Here is a 25,565-nt window from a genome sequence, read left to right as displayed (position 1 = left end):
AATTTAAATTTTAAATAGAAAATGACATAAAACCTCAATTGAGTTTTCAACAGAATCGGACAAAAAAAAAATCTTAATGTTTAAATTTTTGGGAGTTATTGGATTTATTTCACATTTAAGTTGAAAAATGTGCTGTATGAAATATGATGTGTGTGTATTATATAATAATATCATGCTTAACATCATTTTTATCAAATGATTGAAACCTCTCAGTGACTGGTAAAACCATTACTTTATTAACAGTCTAACTAACAGTTATAGCTTTTGTCAGTATTACGGAATGGCATATTGATTTTTTGGTACATTTTCTGACGAACATGATGTTTGGGCATTTTTGTATCTTTTTTGGAGAGCTGGAAGCTTTCAAGAGAGATAAGGATGAATATAGTATTGTTATGACATGTTTCTCTTTATATAAGTGATATCCTTGTAAAATCCTATGCTTTCTCGTTTATCTTCATTTCTAGATTATATTTTAAAGAAACTATTTGAATTAATCATAAACTCCAAAAAGACACCAATGTCTTTTTTTTTCAAATCATGCACAGTAGACAGCAGAAGAGCTTAAGTTTTTACTTGATATTGATTCCGGGACTGACAAAAACAATCAATAAATTGTAAGTAAGGAAGCAGGAGCTTTTAGAGGTTGTTGTATGGATGTGGCACAGTATGCAGTATAAGGTGTTATAATAGACATATAGTAACTTGCTTCTCACAGATTGGTTGCCAGGCAATGAAACATATTCCCACACTGATTTTTTAGGTAAATAATCTAGATACTGTTGACATAACATAATCAAGGGCAGCAACTTTAGAAGTAATTAGAGATTGTTGTAATTGCAGGGAGCCATGGGGGCTAAGTGAGTAAGACACTGGCACGCCGTCCTGAAGGTCGCGGGTACGATCCCTGTGTTGCCGAGAAAGTTCATCAGGATATTTCGGTGTGTCGTTCCCCTTGTCAGTGGTGCAGGACGGGGCCAGGAAAGGACAGCTGTCTAGTCGTTCGGATGGGTCGATAAACTGAGGTTCCGTGTACGCATTGGCATGCCCATAAAAGATCCTTGGTAGTTGGAATTCGATATAAAAGTAGGACATTAAACCCCATTTCATTTCATTTCTATAACTGCAGGAAAGATACAAGGGACAAGGTTGCCAATGATGTGAATTCTCTAGATAACATCTCTTGCTCTTGTTTATTGGCATTCATGCAACAAAAGCTAACCAAATAATAATACGACAGGTCTTAATATGCCTATATAATGGGTGTAAATTTTTACACTATAAATTTATAGGTTCAGATGAAAACATAAAAGAACAATTTAGCATAGGTAAAAACTAGAAATTTATTCTTGGTGTAAAAACTAACAAAAAAGCATAGTTTTCTTTGCCCACGATTAACAAATATTTTGTGTTAATAAAATGTCAAGAGGCCAGCTAATATTTTGTGTTAATAACCTGTATATTATAACAGTGTGCTGGTCAATCTGGCAGTAAATATAAACTATCATATAATAATCTAATTAAATCATATAGAATTATAATTATTATCCATTAAATATCCAATTCAAATAGATTAAATTTGTTGTAAATGACTCAAATACAATTAAATGCATTCAGATATAACAAAATCACAAAAGTCATGGTTTGTAGGTTAACATTCAGAGATGTATATTTAGTAAATAATTTGTTCAAAATATTTTTCATTAAAATTTACTGAAGATCAACCTTAAACACGAAATCTGAGAAAATCATTAAATGTGAATTACCCGAAATTCAACTAAATCGAATAACCAGAAAACCAATCAAATTGAAATTCAAGAAAATCAAAAATTGATTTAATAATATAAAAATACAGCACCTTTTATAAATCATAATTTATATTTTGTTTAATTACTATAAAGTATATATGGTTTGGTACCTCACGCCAAGTTTGTTCACTAAATTACAGATATAATGATATGTAGTATGTAAATTCTAAGTTCTACTTATCTATGGATAATTAATATCTATATCTACATATTATTATTGCTATCACACTTAAATGCATATCACATTATATTTACATAATATAAGTTAGTTTATAATTCATAGAAAAAACAAACACTCCTTAGAAATGCATAGAGAACATGTAAACAAGCTAAAACGTATAAAAATCAGATTCTTTCAAGAAAAAGTCTGTTATCGAATATATTATATCATAATTGCATAGTGGCAAAGTGATCAGTTTCCTTCTTAAATAAAAAAGAAAATTAAACCATGAAAATATTCACACAAATGAAACAAAAAACCCACAATAATAACAAAAATATTTTTCAAGGTGTATTTAACTAAAAACCTTAAATAACATCCATTTCATAAACAGCCAAAGATATATTCTTAATTATTCAAAGAATATGAATAATTGTACGCACCAATTTTACTGGTGTAAAACGAGATTCAGATAATTAGAGACATTGTATTCAACAGGATTAAGCCATTTTCGATTGATATTCCTTTAAGAGATTCGACTTTCACAATATTTTGTAGTTTACAATCCCTCAAATGATGATCAGCTGCTTTAATAATATATGTATATCAAAGATATTTCTGACCAAATTAAAAACTATATTAATATTTTATTATGAGATTTTAATATATTTACAGAATGACCAGATTTGACACAAGTAGAATATCAACATTTGGAAATACATCTACATATTACATATTTTCTATATAAATGTAAGTTAATATATAAGGTCTATACTGGATTTATATTAACTGTTTAAATTATAAATAGTTTACTTGTAAACAGTGGTGTGCAGAAGTTTGCTGATGCGTATGGCGAACTCCTTGAGTGTACGCCCCGGAGACTAGTACAGGGCCCAGTACTCAGAAATACGAGAAAGGAAGACAATTTTAATGTCAAAGTAGGCCAGCTTCTATCACTAAGTTAACAGTGATAATTTCAAATTTAAAAAAAATTAATTTAATTTAACTCTATAATTGGATGCTGCCTCGAAATAGATGCCTGGGCCCATCCCCCGCTCTGCCCCCCCTCTCTACACGCCACTGCTTGTAAATTTACCATTATACCCTACATCCATTAATATTTTATGACTAAAACCGTGCATGATGATGAGGGGACAATAGAACAATTGTCTTTATACAGTGATTATAGTGAACAATGCAAAAAGGGAGCAAGTCAAGTCTTTTGTGAGGAATTCAATTCTATATTATAGTGATTCTAGAACTACCCTTACATATAAAAATATTAAATAAGGCACAAAGTGATTTTGATATCATCTAACATAACAAACATGATCAGGTCTATAGAACCACCAGTATAATATTAATCTATAACATCATTCCAGCTGTACTTTCATTCTTAGGTAAATGTTTTTCTCTATTTACATATAGCCTAACTTATCTGAAATATAAAAAAAAATGATGTTGTGAGAAAAAAATAGCAAACCTCGATATCGTTTGGTATTTATTGATAACTACTGTGATGTCTCCTAGAAGCTATGGTTTTAACTGACTTGAGAAAAAAACACTCTGATTTTTTAAATTTTTACCCTGTGCCAAATTAAGTTAGGAAGAGATATGGAAATGGCCCTAGTCCGTCTTTCCATCCCAATTTTGTTTCTGGAGCATATCTTATAAACCGTTCAAGATATCACTATGTAACTATGTACACACATCAACCATTTGCTAATTGAAAATTCCTAATATTTAATAATTATTTTGTTTTTTTTTGGTTATACAAGGATACAGGGTGACGATGACCGAGTCATCTTGTTTCAAATAAGAATGACAATCTCTATTTAAGAAAAAAAGACTTAAATGGGTAGTGACATCAGATGTTGTACAATAACTAAGTAAGTTACACTGCATTTTGCTGTATACGAGTCATATTCATTTTGATGTCTTTGTCAATCTTCAAATCCCGCTTAAAAACTCATCATTTTAAAATTCACAACAGAAATTGACAAAAACTAACAAAGAACTGTTGTATATAGTTTTGTATATGCAACGTGCATGCTCAGTGGATTAAGCATGATATAAATGGACATATTGTTATTATTAACAACTTGGAAATTTGTGAACATTCGACTCGGAATTGTAAAAATTTGACACAGAATTGTGGAAATGGCAAATATCATCTTCTGATTCGAGGACAAGCAAAGTAACCTGTGATGATTAAAACCGAACAGTGCTTCCCAAAATCATGGCATAACGATTGTTAATTTACCTGTATACAGGGACGGCTACCATGTCATTTCCTGGGGCCTGAGCCATTCTGCGAGCATGTGTTTCACAATATAATTTATCTTCCACAACAAAATAACCTACAAAAATCAAATTCATAAATTATCATCACAGACATTTAAGAATATAAATGAAATCTCATTGAACTGGTGTGAATAAGCCATCTTGCTTGTTTTAACCATATTTTATACTACCAGAACATAATGTAAATGACAGTACAAAAAGATTGGAACAAAAGTTATGAAAACTAACAGAAGCCTTCTCCACATACATTATTATCAATAGTTATTATAGCACATTTTTGCTGACATAAATAGAATCTACTGGATTCATAGAAATTAATTACTTACCTTTTTGTTTAAGATTCATACCACATGAGGTACACTTGAAACAGTCTACATGATAGGGTATACCTTTAGCTTTTACTATAACACCTCTAGAATAATAAAACATAACATGGATTAATGATTAGCTTTTGTAATAAACTATAACACATACTTATGGAAGAACAATTACTGATTTATTTGGGCCACGTTTCGAAGAGTATTCTCTCAACGTTTTCAAGCAAGTACAGTAACAAATGTGTAGAGCAATTATATATAGACAAGCAATAACAACAATTCAGAAAACATGCATGACAACAACAAGATCAAAGGATTAAAAAACAACATGATCAAAGATCATTAGCTTTTGTATAACAATTTCATTTATAATAAAATGATTTTTATAGCGGCAGTGTAGTGCACTGAAGTAAATATTTACTTTTTACGTCCGAATTGTTGTATTTTAAAACTTGTTGTGTGCGTATTCAAAGAATTAACCCAAAATCTCGTTTGAAGGTAAATAATGAACAACGATTTTAAAATATTTGAACTGATACTTTACAATGTTTTTGGTGTTGAAATTTAGCTTATAACCTCGACTTTCCATCTACTGGAGTGATTATCGATATCTCTTTTTAGCATGTACTAATAGAATTTCAAAGAAAACTCATTGTTTTTTTTTTGCGTTTCCATGGATACCAGACAAACCAAAGCCTATAGCCAAAAATTGTCCAGTTGCGTTTTTGGAATGTTTTTGAGCCAAGTTTGGAACATAGTTGGTAAACAAAAATGATGTTTTTTGGGTGATTAATATTTAGTTTACGACCCAAAATAACAAAAAATGTCATATCTTATCAACAAAAATGCATTTTAGATTGCTCAACGCCCTTAAATAGAATCTTTATTATAGTGAGAAAGGAGGGATCATATAGGTGATAAATATACATACGTAGCTAACATATCACATCCACCACATCTCATACTGGGTTGTTGGGGTTTCTGTTGACCTGGTGGTTTGGCAGCAGGAGCAGATACTGGTTTAAAGCCACCTATAATAATTCAATATATACCTTTACAATACAATCTGTTTGGTAATCAAAAATTATTTAATATGTTGTACCATATATTGTTGTACTTTATTAGATCAGTCTGCATTCAACAGACATATGCCTTGTCTTTGCAGGCTGCTGATACAGAGCTATGATGTAGCTTATAACACTAGAATTCTTAATTAAAGTTTGGTTTACTATGGCAAATGGTAGCTAACATCATGTTCGCTTCAACTCAACTCCAGGAAATAAATTAATTTCCTTTTAGTAATTTTTTTTAAACAATCAATTCAATCTAGCTCACAAAAAAAAAATATTGTATTAGCTGTGATTAACTCACGAACACACACCCGAAACTAAAAGTTAATTATTCATGCATCACACATCAAATCTATTTATGGAAACCAAGGAGGTATCATATGTATATTCTATACTCTCAGATGGAAACAATATAAAGGAAAAAACATATCAAGTGATAAAATAACAACACCTACATAACAACTATGGGATATAAAAAAATTTACCTTTCACAGAGATAATTTTGTTTGTTTTGTAGTTTGTAAAACCATTTGAGATAAGCATGGAATTTCTGTAGTTGGGAGTTGGAACATGACACTGGGGATAATAACCAGACACTATGCCATCAATTTTAATTGGCAAACTGACCCATTAAAAATCAATAGGAAATGTTTCCGAACTATTTTTTAGAGGTGCATTGCCAGACAAAAAAGATACAACTACCAGCAGCTTAACTACGACCTGTATATAAAGCTTGCCAACAAATTAATGTTTCAAAATATTTCTACAGAATCCAAGAAAGTTTGCAATGAAAACCAGATCTTAAAAACTGTGACATTGATTACACGGTTTTGATATCAAGGGCAATAACTACCAATATAATTGATGGGAGAATTTTGAATGGGACTTTTACAACCGGTAGTAAAATAATCCCACAGAGTTTACAATAGTTTACAAATGATCAATTCTATGGTTAGTTGAAGTTTAAGTAAGATAATCACAAAACCTTTTGATCTGTTCTATGATTACAAGGAGTTAGGACGGACAAATGGACAGACAGGGGCAATAACAATGTACAATGACATTAACATGTAGGTGTATAAAAATGCATTGGAAATCATGAAATGCTATAAATCAAATCCTATATCATCCACCCTTTGAAGCAGCCGCTTGATTTGTTCCTTACTGTGCCACCTTCCCCTGTTTCATACTTTTGTATCTGCCCTCCTTGTATTTGTCAATTGACTTATAAAAGCAATAAAGCAAACCCCAATGTTTTTTAGACAAACATTTAGTTTCTAGCTGAATTATATCTTTTTTCAATTAAAATCTAAAATGCATCTAAACTAAAACATGCAAACAACATACTCTCAGCTAATTCCTGGTCATCAAGATTTTCTTGCAGTGCGTGGAAAGACCGTGACTGTGCATGCGGATTAGTATAGCCCTTATATTGGGGAGTTTCCCCCTCTTTCCATTCTTTGAATTGGGCACTCTCCTTCTCACCTTGTGATGGTGGTGCTTGTGGACGGTACATAGAATCAACTTTACCACCTACTGGTAAATTATCTAAACTTAACCTAAAATATACAATATATTAATATACAGAAAAAAAACCCCTGCATAATATCTCTCTTAAGAAAGTAGGACGTTAAACCCCCTTTCATTTTATTTCTATCAAAGCCGTGCCATATTGCTAATATATAAAACAGATTGAAGAGATCGAGGGCAGTGTGTGACACTCAATCAGATTTTGTTTATCTTCTTCTTATCAAAATCTGAGATTTTGCATCATACTTGAACCAATATATAATTTTCATTTAAGGATTAGTCCCCTTTGCCACCCAGTGTTAAGTCCTCTTTCTGTTCAAATTCTCTCACCTTTACTACAAACTTCATTTCACAGCCACATATGTTTTTAGTTATTCTTTAAACCTAACCTGATATTGTTTAATATAGTTTTGTACTTATATGATAAACATGTATACGAGATATTTTGAAATTAAAAGCAGATAACAATGAGGCTCTATAACATGACTACATGTATGTAAAACACAAATGCACTAAGATTCATTTTAAATCAAACAATAATGGTCAAAAACAATATTTAAAGCTATCCCTTTCATCTTTAATGTTTTTATATCTTATCTCTTTCATTTCATTACTTTTTACAATATAAATATACTTTTTAATACAAACATTTTTTAAATCTCAGCAGGAAATGGAGATTGTGAAAATACAGTAGTCATTTTGGTTAGTAGGTGTATTGTAACCACTATATAAAACTACTGGGATACCAAAGAATACTGACACTCCTAGATAACTCTTGTGTCAATATTAGGGCATGAATCATGTATGTCGTCTGCAATGACCGGCCTGTTCTATTTTACAACTGGTACATATAATATCAATCAATAGATAGAGAGTTCAAAACATACAACTTTATTAATTGATTAAATACCTCCTACACATGTATACAATAGATCTTATATAATGTACTATTGAATAGTTTATATCAGAACTGTACTCATTAAAACTCCCTAATCTATATATTTATAGTGCAGTTGTAGTCAACAAAATGAAATGGGATAGAGAAAGATTTTGAGCTTGAGCTCGATGGGATTAGACAATCAGTAAGTTGTCCGCATGTTGCCTTTTTTTTGAGCTGGGTGCTGTTCTGAAGTAGTAGGCTACATGATTTGATGTGTTAAGTTATGGGTTCAAATCTTATCAAACCCAAACTTTCTCTATATAAATACCTATACTTAGATGTCTATGACATAATTTCATTGTCATCCTTGTAAGACATATAGAGGTAGATTTCACAAATTAAAAACACTTATATGGATATACTACTTCTGAATTTATAAACATGCTACGTTTGCATCACATTTTTGTTATATATCATTATTTGCTTGATAACGATACCTGTATGTGTACCGAAACGTAGCATGTTAATAAATTCAGAAGTAGTATATCCATATAAGTGTTTTTAATTAATAATTTCACTGTATTATATATGATACCAGTATAGCAAGGGATATGGAAATGGTTACATTCAATCCCTGAGAATAGTTGAAAATCACCAAGTTGTTGGCCTGTTACCCACAGTGACTATGTCTGCATCAAGTCAACAAAACATTTGGATATTCAATGATAACAAGATTAGTTTAAGATAAACTTAGATAATATTGTGAGACTCACCCTTGAACTTGTTCAGCAATGCCATGTGTTTGTTTGACATATGTATCGGCAATATTAGATCCTGAATATAAACCAATGGGGGTATTGTACTGGGAATGGGTGACATTTGGAATAGCAACTGCTGGAGCACCAAATGGTTTAGCTGCTCTGTTATGGCTACTACCAATTGTACATGGACCAGTCTGAAATATAATTTAAAACATTTCAAACTGTGATAAAATTTGGAAAGGGCAATACGCAAATAGTACGATTTTGGACTTGATTTGATCATCTAAGGAGCCAAGGGATTAATACTAGTTCCAGTGATATGCAGAGGTTTGGTGAATGCCCCCCCCCCCTTGGCTCAGAGTACAAGGCCTAGTACTTGGAAATATGAGACAGGAAGACATTTTAAGTATATAAAATCAAATGAAAAAATGAAATAAACATTTTATTGATATTAAGTTGGGCAGTCTGTACAACAAAGTTAACACCGATAATTTCAAATTTAAAAAAAATTCTTTCTTTTATCTGATGCCCCCCCTTATATGGATGCCCAGGGCTATTGTCCCTTCTACCACCCTCTCTGCACACCACTGACTAATCTTGACATGAAACCTTCTGAGGATTCTTCACAATTTTGGCTGCCAATTATACCACTCCTGTATCTATGGCAATACAGTACACATGTATATTTCCTAATACTTACATCTGGTTTATTGACTGCTAAAGATGTTTTTTGGACAGGAGCAAATTCTTGACCACCTTGTGTTTTGACTGGTTTAAGTTCAGCAGGTCGAAGTTCAGATAGATTTGTGACTTGAGGTTTCCAGATTTTGACTGCTCCCCTGTTGAAATAATAGAGTTATATTATCAGATCAAATGGCAAGGCCATCATTTCATGTCTGACAGGACAAAACTCCACAGTCTGCAACATTGGTCAATTTAAATCAACATTGGTGTTCTTATCTTACCGTGAAAAGATGGGCTTCTGATATCCAATATTTAAGACAAAATGGAAATTTTAAAATTGGCACATGAAAAGTGTGCCAGAACGAGGCTAAACATATCCCACATATAACTGATTAGAAATTACAATAAAAACAGAAACAATTGAATGTAAATCCATTTATATACATTGATATTACATTATTATATGCGTTGTGAACCATTTGTGTCCATTTCTAGGTACCAAAGAATAGAGATTTAGTTCCTTAATCTTGATTTTAGTTGTATCCAATTAGTTGTTGAAAAGTATGTAAATTGTAATTGGACACAAAAAAAAAAGTTTCAATAGATAAAGGATTAGGAAAGATTTTATATGACGAAAATATTGAAACTCTCACCTTTGAATCAACAACTGTATATCATTGCCGGATCGAACAATCTCCATTTTAGCATCTTCATGTGAAAAGTTATCTGCAGCACTGTTATTAATACGTAGAATGGCATCTTGTGGTTTCAACCCGCTTCTTTCTGCAACGCTGTTTGGCTGAACCTGAAACCATAGCAAGTATCAGCGATCTTTAAAAAAGTATTTTCATATAACATTACACAATTAACTATGTCAATTCATAACAAACCTAATTTAAATAGCCTAATCAATGTTTGCTGAAATCAAATACAAGTGCTTGTCTAAATATAACTAATTGTTTAGGCAATTATTATATATAATCAATAAACTAGACCTGCAATGCAGCCCATGGGACAATCCAGAAATATCATGGCTATTTTTCGCCAACAAAACTAATTTTGACATAGGTTGTCTTCATATGCATTAATAGTTTATGAAAGTTACAAATAAGTATCTAGAAATATGGAAGGTCTGAACACATTGCAAATAGATAGTTTTTATTAGTTTGCACTTTTTTTCACCTTGTTCAAAATGGAGTGAAAACAAAACACCTTAATTGCCTACCCCCAAAATTGTATTTAATAAAAAAGTTTAGAACAACACTCAAGTATTTTCTGAGATAATCCAGGGCCCCGTTTCTCGAAATCTTAACTAAAGATAAAGTCCAAATTTTAGTAGACACCTCAATTTTGATTGGCTAAGCACTAAAATCAATCTAATATTATCCAATCAAATTACTAAAATTTGGATTTTATCTTAGTTAAAATTTCGTGAAACAGGCCCCAGGATGTTACAATATCGAAAGGAACCAAGATCTCTGGGATGTAAACGTGAAACCCTAATTAAGAGCTAATTTCTATTTATCATAATACAACTAAGAACATCAATATAATTCAGCTTTATGTGTCTAATACAACCACCTTGAAGTCTTTAAGACCATTTATATATAAATATTTTTATTGAGGCAGTCCATTATAGCAGTTTAGAGTATAATTGAAGACTGATTTGTATAAATGTACTCAATGCCTTAGAAAATCACTGACTAGACATAAAGTGTATGAAAACAGTTCTACTTTATACTATTGTATTTATATTGATTATTGTATAAACTATCAACTATAGAAATTATCATAGAAATCATAATGGGCAAAACTGGTTAACATTGGTTAACTGCTAGGTGGTGATACAAGCAGGTTGACACAAGTTATTAATGATGGTGACCTCAGAAAGATCATAGGTATATTTAGTCAGTTGATGATTCCATGAGGATCGGAATGTCTGTTAGTGATTCTGGGAATAACGTAATCCCAGATGGGAACGAAAGTTGGCATTCACACAAATGTAGTGATCTCAGACAATGGTAATTCTAGAAGATGGGGAATCACATTTGATGATCACATGAATGTGGTGATCCCAGAAGATAGGAATCATATTTGATAATCTTGTGAATGTGGAGATAACAGTAAATGGGAATCACAACTAGAACACAAGTGATCCAACAAATAATGGTTACAGTTGGTGGTTCACAATGCACTAAAAACTGATCAAGAGTAACAATCCATTGAGTAATAAATAAAATTTGATTGGCATCTTGTTCTTCATTTATTATATAAACAAAGTTTGAAACCCAGAATCCCTCTGCATCCTTCTTTACTAATTTCAACCAAATATTATTTCAATATACATTAACACAAATATGTAAATAGGTAATTTTACACAAGTTTTATATGTATATTTACAGTAATTTACACTATAAGAATATCTTGTTACACAGAAATTAATTAATTAAACAGCTTTTCTTCTTCTTGTAATATAAACAAAGATAATAGATGACACAGTCAAGGCCATTACCAGAATGCTTATAATCACATAAATGTTTGTTATGCCACATATATAATTTGGTGCAGTTGTGGTAACTATTACAGAACCCAGGAATGTACAGTATAGCTTACATATCATCCAGTCTTAATAACATGGTACAGATATAGATCTTACTGCCAGATGTTCAATGATTCACATTCACTTATTAAAAATAGTCCGTAGAATTCTCGATGAAGTTTAATTTAACATACCATCGACTATACTTGAGTCATTATGAGAACTTGTTTAATATGCCTATCAACAAATAATCTGAACACTGTTTGTATTTCAGCCCAAAGATATCTGTGCATGAAATGAGACAGGAATTATAGCTCTCCATCTCAGGAAATTCAATTTATGCAAGATTTGTATGTTCCCATTATCCAAACTTATAATTCTCCTCATCGCAACAATTTCAGCAAACTTTTTCATTAAACGGTATAAACTGTAATCTTGTAATAAAAGACAAGTGGGAAGCCGCAAATATCTTATACACAATTCTATTACATCCTTCTTTTTTCTCTCCAAACTTTAGGGAGTTTTCTCAGTTCTATTATCTAAGTCTGCTTGTATATTATATTAATTTAAATTATTGTTTTGTTTTCTTAATGTTAATGTGGATTAAATCTGGAAAACAACCATTAGTTGTAGACATATTATCCAAGAATCTCATGAAATACAGATGTGGATGGAATCAAGAGATTTTCACATAATAACTTACAGTCCTAACATACAGGAAATAATAATTCAAAAGTTCACGACCCGAGTTCACCCAAAATAATACACCCATTTACTACATATTAAACCGATTCTTAGTGTATAATTTATATATTGGTTAAATTGCCCGTGATAAAAGTTGCCAAGTTGTTAATTATGTATTATGTATGCGTGTCTGTTTCTTATATATCTAGATATACCTGAGTACAAAGATAAAACATTTCAACATTGTACTGTTTAGTTAACTAGAACCTATACTTACACACAATAATATGGAAATCAACAGTTTACAGCCACACACGTAACATCAAACAAATGACACATTCAACACTTCACATCAACAAAATGAAAGAGTCATGAGGAATTATTTAAAATGTCTTTTTGCAAGGGGACAGCATGACCAAAGAGTCTACAGATTTTTATACATAAACTTTTAAAGCAACTGAATCAATATTGTGAAAATTAAATCACGTCCAGAAACATCAGTCCAAAATGGTTAAATTCTGTTCACTATTTACAAAGATATCATAAATTGAAAGTTTGGAAAAATTCAGCATCCTCTGCAGATGACATAAACACACCAGCATCACCTGGAAGGGTAAAATCTTTGATAGGTCTTTATTTAGTGAGATTTAATTTAAGCAGGGAGATAATCTATCGTTGATTTCTTGCTTTTATTTTCTTTAAAAAATGTAAAATAAACATTTTTAGAATGGATTCAGTTGTGAAAAAAGTGGATATTGTCCATAAAATTCATATTCAGGAATTGTTTAAGAATTATGGTGTTAGTAAGTGTGTAGATGATGACCTTTATATGGCTACCTGTAAATGTCTAACTGAACTTAGTGTTTATATAAGTTTATTTTAAGAAAATATATGTAGGAGGTAGACAACTGATCAAATTATTTATAGATACTACCAGTGAAAATTAACTTAGCTTCTGAAGAAAAGTTCATTCACACTATGACGGCCATGATAAATAGGTTCAATACATCAAGTGCATTACACGTATTTCCGGACATGAGAGTAAGCAAGCAAATTCTCAAGTCCCACCTTTACTATTAAAATTCTTAACATAGCAGGCGGCTTTAAAATTGTAAGAATTGGTTTAAAGGTTAATTGTGTGATTATATATTGAAGCAGATGTCAAATTAATTCTGTAACAAGAATTACGTGTACATGTAATCAAGCATGTCATTGTAAGTCAATTCCTAATCAGACACACAAACCTCGTTATTTGAATAACACAGTAAACTTTCACTTAATTCAATGGGGTAAAATGAAAGATTTTTATTTCAGAAGTAGGCTACCATACCAAAAATACGTCTCATAATTTAGAAAGAGTCTTTTTTTTAGTAAGCAAAGAAACCCACCCATGTGTGCTGGATAACCTTCTCCATTTCAATATATTATAAAGATGAATTCCAGAACATATACAGTAATCATTTTTAGATATTAATTTTTTGTTGGCTATTCTGAGGTTGAGATCTGCAAGCAGGATGAATTCATCTTTTATAATCAAATGAGATGATCATAAGGTTTGTCACTGAGTCAAGTGTGTAGTTTTAATCCCATGCTTGTACATAACTAGGACTAGGTTGACTTGCCTAACCCCATGGGTTTTCTACATTTGAGCGATTTATTGAAATCCTGAAAGATATGAGATGTTAATCAATAAAATAATATGCTTAAAGACATTTGGACAGGATTCTAACCAATTACATGTTTGAAATAAATATCTGAATTTCAGTTGGCTTCCTCCTTAGGATTACCTGAATGCTCCAAAAACAAGTCTGACCTGTACAAGAATTGTAACCAGACTAATGAACCAAGGTGAAGATTATATACTCCCACATATAAAAAGAAGAAAGAGAAAATTTTACAAGTTCAATAACTTGTGCTATTATGAGTTTTTTGACTATCACTATTCAGAAGCCGACCACCATCAAGACTTGTCGCATTGTGTCTTTTTTTTCCATTTGGAGTGAAGTCTGCATGACTGTACAGTGCAATCAATGCTTACAGCTAATCCCCAGATTTGATATTTGTTGTTTATTTCTAGCAGTGTCTGTGTTGTCCACAGGTTTTTCTTATCGGTTTTGCTTTGCATGTAGCGTGGTTCTCCTGCTATATATATATAATTAGGGATATCACAGATAATGAATAAGATGTTTGACAATGGATATAAATTAAGATATAAATTATGTACTCTGGCATTAAGGATTTCTTAATTCAACAGTTACCTCATCTTGGAGAAATATGCAAAATATCAAAGAGTATCAAAAATGATTATAAGTAATTATTGATCAAGACGGGCGTATATAATTCCTCAGAGATAAACCTCTGCAGACATCTAGACAGATCCAACCCAATTAGTGAACTGTATGTTTATACCTATATAGGAAAGGTAATCTGATGAAGACCATTCGTGTATTGTGTTTACTTGATGTAAGATAATATAACATTCTCTCATTACTTTAATCAATAATTCATTGTAATGAGGAGTTTTAATTAATTAGAACTTTTATCTGTGATAGACAGGATTATCCCCCTTCACCATCCCAGACATCATGGAATGTATCTTCCATATATTAGTGTATTGTAATAATTTGCCAGAATGTTCACCCATGTGATCAACAACACTGGTTTTAATGTTAATGTTCTAGAGGCAACCAATGGTACATGAATAAATATTCCATATTCCATTTTACATGAAAATATTCCATATTTTAACATTTTACATGAAAATATTCCATATTACATGAAATTATTCCATTTCATAATTTTCTCAAAAATATTCCATTCGACAGAAAATCACTGAAAAAAGCTATTTAGTATTTTACCCTTCCCAATTTTTTGAAAATATTTTGTTATTTTTTTAGTCAAGATATAATCAATTTTAACATGGGCAATTGAAATTTTTGAGGTTGAGGATCCACCAACCCCCTCTTCCACCCCTGACTGTCCTTCTTTTATTCTCTCCTTGCAGTTATTGTCAGTGTTGGCAAAAATAGATATGTATATATATATATATTTTATTGCTTTCATCTTTAATCTACCTGAGTACAGTAATGTCATACATGGTGTAAAAGGTCAATCTCTCTTTCCTGTCAATGATTCATGTCACTAACGCAAATAAAATGATTCACTTATTATCACTTAATAAGGGCATTACATGCCTTTAAATATATTGTTAAAGGAACACACCTACTTTGATCTGGATTAAAAACCAATGTGTCAAAGTGTTCATAGGCGTACGGGGAAATTTTTGACTGGGGGGGTGTTGGTGGTTGGTGCCCCAAAAATGTAGTTAGGTTCTTAGTATGTTACATAATAATAATAATAATATCTCTTTTGCGATGAATAAGTTCTTAATTTCTAAATCATCAATAAAAGAGAACTAAATTTTATTTACTTGTAATATACACAACTAAAAACAGTTGTTTATGTAACTGTAACTCGTGGCTTACTGTACTCCAAACAATAGAGGGTTCGAGTCTTAAGATTTCTATTTAATTGTCTAACTATAGACACTCTGAATTTAAATTCGCTGTTAAATTGGACACATTCAAGAACACAATATTTTTTTATACAACTTTTACAAAGTACAATTGTGTGCCCAAATTTTCCCAGCATTTGGTGCCCAACATGGATAACATGGATATCAATCAATTTCTGACTTCTGGTTATAAACAAATTGAAAATTTAAGCATATATAATTTGCCATATCATGTTTTAAAATTAACCTTTATCTTAAAATATCATATGTTAATACAAATCGGAATAACTTGTACCAGGTAATTATTAATCAGCCTTTAAACACACTAACTGATAAATATATACATGTACCTATCATATACTCTTCAAAAAAAAGTAGGGGATATTGAAATGCAAATACCTATGCAGGTTGTGATATGATAAATAGTCATGGACACTTGACATGCTTTGAGAGTATGTTCACAGATGAAGAACTTATCGCCCCAACAGAACCACTGAGCTGCACATGCGACACGCAATATCGCCATACACGTGGGAGGGGTTCATTGTCAAATTTGACACTTCAAGGAAGGGTTGATGAAAACTGCCGCGTGCTGGTTTATCTATCTATGTTTGCTTTCCTATCGGTTCTTGCATAAGATTTACTGTTTAGCGTATCTTTGCTTTAGTGTGTTACGTTTAATTGATCAGGAGAGGTGTTCGTCAATGTCAACTGACAACACTGCAAGAGGAGTGGGTAAGATTGCCCCAAATCAAGATTGGATGTTTGATTAGGAGCATGCCACAACGAATTGCTGAATGTCTTAGGATTGGTGGAGCAATTACTCATAATTAAGACAAAAATCAAAAACATCCATTTTCACTCTTGAGGGTGTATCTCTTTGCGAGTGAAATGGGGCCTTCAGATAAGCCGCCCATATGAACAGTTTATGTTAATGTGTAGGCAATTGGCCTGTTATTAACATACACTGGTTACTTCTAATAAAAACAGCAGTGCATTTCCGCAGTTTTGTATTGTTTCTGAATATCCCCTACTTTTTTTGAAGAGTATATATAAATTGTAACAATTTATTACGGCTTAGTTACACTCAAACCTCTAAAATATATAATATCTTCTGTTTCCATAACACTGCTTGCTTACTGTTGCCAGCTAGTCTATAAAACTGACCTTTCTATCACTGCATATATGAGAAATTTCAGGGATTTATTGTATGTAGGATACATTAGCCTCTAAATAACTTTAATATATTGTGGTTTTAGTCATGAAAAGATCACATTTAAAAAGAAATTAGAGTAATTTTGATCCAACATTGAAACAGCAAAGTTGACCAAGGGAGCGGTAACAATGCATGTGTACCTTGAAACATGCGATTTTATACAAAAATTAAACTACTTACTGTCCTTCATATTATTGATGTATATATTTATATATATATACGCTTTAATCGTTTTATCAATATATACCAGGCTATTTATAGTAATTATATAACGAAGATATGTGAAAAGCTGAACACTGTCAGGTAATTTATATTGATTAATATTTAAATCTAAATGTAGCATGCTAAAAATCAATCAAAAAATAATCACTTGATATCAGATTTTATATGAATAAATGCAGTTTGATAATAAACATGAACATTCTGCTAAATTAACACTGCATGGTGTGCACAAAAACTTAGATTAAGCAAGACAGACATTATGCCTGTGATGGCAACATTTATTATTTGAAGTGCACTGAGGAAGCTAGAATTTGGATATGGATCAGGGGTTGATTATATTCCAGATACAAGCATTAACCATTGCCATGCTTGACAGCAATTATAAGCATTATTTTCATAAGCTCACCAGATTAACTAGCTAACTAATCAAAACAGTCGATACAATCAGTGGTGTCTTTACTTCCTACTCCTATTAAACCAATAACGGTTTTGTACTTTTCTTAAATAGGCATCGATTAAACTTTTTCAAAAAATCAAATGTTCACTTAAATCGGAGCAACTTTCTGAGAAATAGTGAGTTACAATGTCAAGGTGACATACCCTTATAGCAGATGGGACAATTAATTGAAATACACGTAAATGGTTCACATTATTATGTTAAAACCAAATTTTTCCCGACTATGGTAATACTTACAGTTGTTCAAAATATCGTCAAAATATTAACATTGAAAGTTCTCATTACTGTCTATTGATTTCTTGCTGCCATCTTTATGATCTTAGACATGTCAGTAAGACTGTTTAATATTTCTTTTTTTTTAAATTTTAATAAGGAATTCAATTCATCTTGGGAGGGAGCTGCCAGTGTTGCTAGCTAAAATCAGAAACTTTATAAACTAAAGAGCAATATATAATACGGACCTGATAACGGAAATGATTATTGGACCTCTGGAATATTGAGCCTGGAATATTCTGTTATATTCTGCATATGTCCAAAAATGGTGCATTCCGTGACACTTAACTTTTTAGCACCTGGTATATGTAAATGTTGACTATGTATTACTTAAGAGTTTTGAAGCACACTATTGAAACCGTCTTTACCATAGCTTCTTAGACCACCTATAGTATATGGTTCTTAAATATTGTGCAGCAGAGTTTTTGGTGATCCAGGTGCTAAATAGTTAAGCCTGTTCTGAACTAGTAGGGTGGTCAGGGAAAGCAATCTTTTTTTATTATAATTAACCAATGACATTTTCTAATTGTCTTGGATGTATTGTAGGAAGCATTTTTTCACCTCTCACATATACCGGTAAGCTTACTTCTTGTAAAATGGCAAGCTGTGTTGTTGATGAAAGACATGTTGTATTTAGCCACAGATTAATACCATCTTGTAACTATTGTACAACAACTATTTACACATGTACTACTTTATACAAAAAGACAAAAGAAATGCCATTTACATTCCAGTAACATCATTTCTGATTTCTGTGCCTTTGTTTTTAAAAACAAAGTTTAAAACACTTGAAACGAAATGAAACAAAATATTGAGATAATTATCATATTATTCAATACTTTACTTGTTTATTTTGAAAAATTGGCTGAATCTTATTACTATTAGTGGTCATACTGAATACTAATTTTACTGTTATTCAAATTTTACTATACAGCTGGTCTACATGTATGTCATCATTTGAATGCTATCTGAGTATTCGATACTACATAAATGACCAATGTTTGCATTACTTTTGGTGTTTTTCCCAATTTCTAGTGATTGTCAATTTAATTCACTTCAAATAATGAATATCAGTACACAAAAAACTGTACCGAATAGCTTTGAGAAACTATTTAAATGCAAATGTATCTGTATTTTACTGGTAAACATATTAGTCATACAGACAAATCCACTGCTTTTGAAATAATCAATGTGGTGGCATTTCTTTTGTAACTCTGTATAAGTACAGTATTCCCTTACTAAATGATATTTTGGTAATCTTTGGTCTATTAGTGGCATATATTCCACACATATATCTGTGCTACAGATACATGTATATACACCGTTATCTTATCATGCCAATGATTTATTAAAGTAGTTTGTCCATCTTTGTAGAAATATTTAATTAAAATTACAAATATTCATACAGGAATGGCTAGATAAAATACAACTAGCCTATAGATTCATATTTTCAATAATCATCTTTAAAGAGAGATATCAGACATTAAACTTGAATCCTTCCTTGATGAAATATTGATGATAAGCTTTGATTTGTTTAGGAGATGTAAAATATCATTTTAAAATCTATTTCCTTCCACTGTCTTCCCATTTTATATTTCAATATCTACATAACATTAAATAAAGATTTAACTACTAAGCAGCAAAAGAAACATCAGTTTGGTATGTTACTCTGAATAGATGCATTGCAAACAAAGCCGATGGATTGCACCAGGCTTTTCTGAGAGTGTGGTTCCAGGTGCCAATGGCTTTCATCAATCATCTGGTCTGGTCCATTCCATGTACAGATGCTGCCCTGCTGTTGACACTTGCGGTGGACACACCAGATACTGATATATAGACTGTGTACAGACTCTAAACCTTCTTGTAATGTCTTGGAATTGTGATGAATTAACCACTAATGTGTAAACATACTGTTCACAAAAAATTGCTTTGATTCATTTAGTAATGGTTTTGAAATCGTACTGACATTTTTTTTGCTGTTTAGTATACTTATCAGTGGTCTGTTCTAATATAAGTCTTGCTTACCAGTAAGCTCTAACCTTTAGTTAAAATCATAATAGATATAGATGTCTCTTCAATGGCAAGGGGAGAGGAGGAGGTCAGGACAACTCATGCCATTTGAACATAAACTTCTTAAAACTTTTGTTAGACAGTATTGCAGTGGAAATGTCAGTAACATAAAAGATAGATACACCCACAGCAACTATGTTGTGCAAACCGTCCCCGGTCTCAATAATCAAACCAAATAACATAAGTTTAAAGTAGATCAGATGATGACTTATTATAAGGGCCATAACTCTTGAAGTAATTAAATGAAATTGTTGAACTTAACATGATTTTTCTTTTGGCTAGATGCAGATTGGATGACAAGTCCAACATTAACAAGTGCCATAACTCTAGAAGTAATTACCCAGTAAGTGAATTTGTGTCACTATCTGAATAAAGCATATAAATTAGAAACGTACTGGATGACAACTTTTGTCATTAGAGTGTAAACAATCAATAAAAAGCAATAACACTGGAAGTTATTAGAAATCACTGAAATTTAATAGGATTTTTCACTTAAACATGCATTATGCATGAGGTAAATCTGCCTAGTTATATAAACTATTAATTAGATATTTATTAACATGAAAAGGCCATAATCAACTCTCGATGCCATCATATCTTTTCGATTTTTATTGAATTTGAATCTGATCTGCTGTTCAACATCTGTTGATGATTAAACGCAAAATAGATAATCGAGACTGTTAATTTTCATGACAGCGCTAACATTCACAATCAAGGCTACAGTGATTTTAAAATAAGGTTTTCTTGGCTTAGAGTGAAGCAATTTGTATGAAACTTTCAGCATTTTACCTTTACATCATCTAGTTTTTAACTATTATAGTGATAACTGCAATCTCATTATCTAATCTTCCATAATGTATCTTTAACTAATATAAACAACATATAAAAGTTTAAAATTTCAAAAAGATTGTATTTAATAAATCTGTGTTTAGATTTAATTGGTAGCTAAATATATGAAATATTCTCTAAAGAGGATCTCCCTAGTAGACTAAGGAATCAATTAATTATGACTGACCAGATCATGAATCATAGTATATTTGACCGAACTCCATAACCATACTGCTTAATAGTTTAAAAATTAATAATCTAATAGCCTAATTAATAATCTATATAACATTTGAGGCCAAAAGAAAGATTGCAATAGTCAGATTTAGCTCTTACATACTTTGACATGACAACTCAAAAAAAACTTTTACCATGCAAATTTGCATATTATAGGCCCATAATACAGCCCATTGAAAAACAAATATTACAGTTGTATTCAATACTGATTCTGGATAGAATCTACCAAAACAAACAAATCTACATATTGACTACTATATTGTAACTTTATGACCATGTATTTCTATAGCACGTTCAGGACTCAGACAAGTAATTCTCTCTCCATTTCTAAAGCACAATCTACTTGTTTTTATATAATGGTACTTGATACGTGCATCAGCTGCTGCTAGTAGCTAGCCACCATTTTATAATGTTTACAGTAAACTGGGTGGTACCTATATATAATCTAATGTAACTGTAGATCTGTTTACATATCTATTCTGGTTTAAATCAAAACACAGTAAGTAAAACTATATAATCCTATAGATCTGATCATACATAAGATGATATAATAATTAGCATTAAGTGAAACCAATTAAGTTCTTCTGACAACCATTGTCAGAGGTTATGGTTAATTACAAATGCATATATCGTACATGGAACTGAAAATTTATACACATAGTACCGGTAATGAAATGTCCTTGCACTAAGATAGCTGCAGTCAGCAATTTTATGCTGACCCATTTAGTACCATGACAGATCAAAATGGGTACTCCCAGATCAAAAGTGGAATGGGTGTTCCCAGGCCACGCCCCAGATCTGCCTCTATAGTTTTTCATCATAAGTCCTAGTCTACGTTACTATATGAAAGCAATTATGTAAGATTAGGGAAAACAAAATTTACTTGACATTTTCACTACTTATATTATAAAAGAATCAAAAAGTTATATAGTGATGGACAAAAACATTACAGTACAAAATTATATTTCTGTTCGTTTACTTTTCACAATGAATATTAGGTGTATTGCCCTTGGGGCTTGACATGTATTTTTATTATTTCTCTACACATGTACCTACATTTAAAGCTCAAACAAAATAAAAATGTTTATGTTAGGATAGATCGATCACCTCTGAAATTTATATAGGTATTCACAGGACACCACTTTATTGATGAATTCTTGAAATAATTTATTTTTTACATGTAACAAGTTCATTCATGGTATATGTATGGGGCACTATCAGGGTATACTTACTATTTCCAAAACATCTGATACCACATCAAAGTAGCCACACTGGGTGTTGTATGTGAACATACTTGACAGATGGATAGGCTTATACAGCGAGGGATTGATAGCATTCAGCCACATGTAATCTCAAATGTGCTCAAAAGGATGTTTTAATTAGTCCAATTAATTTCTTTTTGATCAAGATTTTGATTTAGTTAGACTCCCCCTAGTGTAATAATAATGTTTATACTGTTGTGTTTATTTTGCTTCTTGTCGAGATCATCATCTGTATGGTGCAATATAGCCAAGTTGGTGCTGACATGCCACAAAACACCATTTCATTTTTTTGTGCAGTTTTTCTACATTGTTTAATGGTATGTGATGAATGAGACATCTAATTCATGTCTGGGTTGTTATCTGTACTGTAACATTCCAATAGCTTAACCTCTGATCCTAGGAGACCCATAGTTCAACCACCAACACACTGTCAATTACATGGATGATTGACAGTTAAATGCCCCTTTATTGTGTACAGAACCAATTAACAGTTGTTGATAATGGGTTAGATTAGGGTTTACATTTCATAACACAAAGGTATAGATTACACCAAAAATAAACATGTTATTCAACTACTGTGTCGAATATGATACAATTTCATTTGCTTAATGTCAATTTCATGTAGCTATTTCATTAATGATAACAACTTTATAATTAATCCAATCTACTTGTCAGTTAAATTAGATGATTTTTTTAAATATCTTTATTACAGACAATGCAGGAGAACTGCTTAAAGATGCTGATTTTCATTTGTGTGATTTGAATCCTTTGCAAAGTACTTGTGAAAGCTAAATCTTTACAAGGAACATCAGTCCCAAAATATGCTGAATCCAAAATTTTGCAATATTCGGCATAGATACTAACTGGCCAGTGTTGGGTAAAATTTTTTGATGGGCCTCTTTAAATCTGATTAAATCCAAGCCAGTAGATTATTTTCCATTGATATTTTGGTTTGGTTTTCTTAATCATAGGTTATAATATAATCAATTTGACTACATTTTAGTGTGGATTAATGTTAAGCTGTGAAATATATTTTCCTAAAAGAGAGAGAGAGAGAAATGGGGTTTAATGTCCACTCGACATAAACAAGGTCATTTCGGGACTAACATATGGTTTAATTCTATTTCAATAATTCGCTTGTGTATAGGGGTCTTTAGTAGTGGGAGGAAACAAGTGGACCCGGAGAAAACCGACGCGGTTGGACAGGTGACCCTACTCCTTGTCACATACAACCGAGGAATCGAAACCATGGCAGTTAACTCAATGACAGACCTTATGATATGCGCAAACCATTCGGCCATCCAAACCCCCTTATTTTCCTAAAAATACAAATGAGGATCAATGGCTGTAAGAAAACCTAGACTGAACATGGCTGTCTTAGAGGAATATAAACCAGATACTAGTAAATACAGAGTGCCACACAAATAAAGACCCAGTTTAATTTTTCGTTTTAATGAATGTTATAAACAAACAAAATAACATTATAAAGCTTGTCATATTTTTTTTTCAATGGCAGACTTTAGTTTAGCAAATTATTAAGTTTAACCATATAATCTTTTATTAACATCACTATACTGTATTCCTTACAATTAAACATTTATTTCTAGCATTTATAAAATTCCATTGGCTACATTGTTGACCCCCTACCACCACCTACAATCATGAAAGTGCTACACAAATTCTTTACACCAGCCACTACTTCCCACGAAATCTATCTTAGTTCTATTTCTTTCCAATGTTACTGTATATCATTTTTTAAATATTACTTATATAAATGACTAATAACATACAGAACAACCAGTGTTTTGTTGTTTGTACAACAATCAGAGTGGCAACCAGTTTAATAATGAACACATCACTACCTATATCATCCTGTACTCTTGGCACGAATACCTACTCTCCATATATAGTTACCGTAAACCTATCTAACAACACGTTTTACTTATCTTTTATAAAATATAACTATTCGACCAGTAGCACAATAATCCCATTCATTACCGTTCAAATATTGACCGTTAATAAGACCAACAGACCACAAAAAGCGTGTATTATGACCGTCTATTTCCTGTAACCGGTGAATTATGTATAGATGGTTTCCAATGTAATTTGATACGGCATATAATTCTCAATATACCACTGTAAATATAACCTGTTTATTTTTAGATGTTACCTAGACAAATTAAGAGTATATTTGTCTCTACTTATCAGAAGCGATGTTTTACCTAAATCACCCAAGCATATCCATTTATCCAGTGATTATTTCAATGTATTATTTGTAAGTGAATAGAATAGCGAACTTACCACTTGAATTGAGAGAGGAGTACTGAAGTCAACACCGCCTTGTAGACGAAAGCCCCATGGTGTTCCAGAATCTGGACGAGACAAGTGAACACCTAATGTTTCTCCCTGGATATGTTCCACATTCGACATTTTAATACCTGTTTAAAAAAAGTGCCTGTTAATGCCGACTTCTTATCTCCTTACGGTCCTTGACAGTCCAAGTAACCAACTGATAGTTTCAAGCTGCACACGGCTCCCATCGCTAGATTTATACGTCATATGGCGGGAAATGTGGCGAAGGCGTGTTACAATAGGAAATACTATATCTATGAAGATCTTCAATTGAAATTCCTGAGGTTTTGTGTTACGGATTTTGACATAAGTAATTAAGATCGTAAATATCATTGAACTTGAAAACATCGTATTAGGACGTGCTTATCGTCATGGTAAAAATAATAAATGGGCGTCTGAT

General features: G+C 31.8%; 1 protein-coding gene across 2 annotated transcripts; it reads right to left on the bottom strand.

Moving 5' to 3' along the window:
* Positions 1 to 1,324: 1,324 nt before the first annotated feature.
* On the bottom strand, positions 1,325 to 25,363 carry LOC126810397 (PDZ and LIM domain protein 3). Of its 2 annotated transcripts, none has more exons than XM_050535424.2 (9): positions 25,115 to 25,363; positions 10,168 to 10,319; positions 9,531 to 9,669; positions 8,843 to 9,024; positions 7,007 to 7,218; positions 5,521 to 5,620; positions 4,599 to 4,684; positions 4,232 to 4,328; positions 1,325 to 3,406 (listed from the first exon to the last, which is right to left on the bottom strand). In XM_050535424.2, the coding sequence occupies exons 1-9, from the start codon at positions 25,241 to 25,243 to the stop codon at positions 3,403 to 3,405; spliced, it is 1,101 nt and encodes a 366-aa protein (XP_050391381.1). In that variant the 5' UTR covers positions 25,244 to 25,363; the 3' UTR covers positions 1,325 to 3,402. The 2 variants fall into 2 exon arrangements, with proteins under 2 accessions (XP_050391381.1, XP_050391382.1); XM_050535425.2 differs by having other exon boundaries at positions 7,145 to 7,218; positions 25,115 to 25,361.
* Between the last annotated feature and the right edge of the window lie 202 nt (positions 25,364 to 25,565).

Source organism: Patella vulgata, chromosome 2 (assembly GCF_932274485.2).
Source record: "Patella vulgata chromosome 2, xgPatVulg1.2, whole genome shotgun sequence".
NCBI classification, from domain to species: Eukaryota; Metazoa; Mollusca; class Gastropoda; family Patellidae; genus Patella; species Patella vulgata.
Note: the sequence above shows the minus strand (reverse complement) of the source record. Positions and strands in the feature narration are given on the sequence as shown.

Bases quoted from the DNA above. Each gene is read 5' to 3' on its own strand.
- LOC126810397 (XM_050535424.2), bottom strand. From the start codon at position 25,243: ATGTCGAATGTGGAACATATCCAGGGAGAAACATTAGGTGTTCACTTG. The intron at 9,670-10,167 runs GTGAGAGTTTCA...TTATTTCAACAG, and splicing joins ATACAGTTGTTGATTCAAAG to GGGAGCAGTCAAAATCTGGA. The intron at 4,685-5,520 runs GTATGTATATTT...TTATTATTCTAG, and splicing joins GGATGTGATATGTTAGCTAC to AGGTGTTATAGTAAAAGCTA.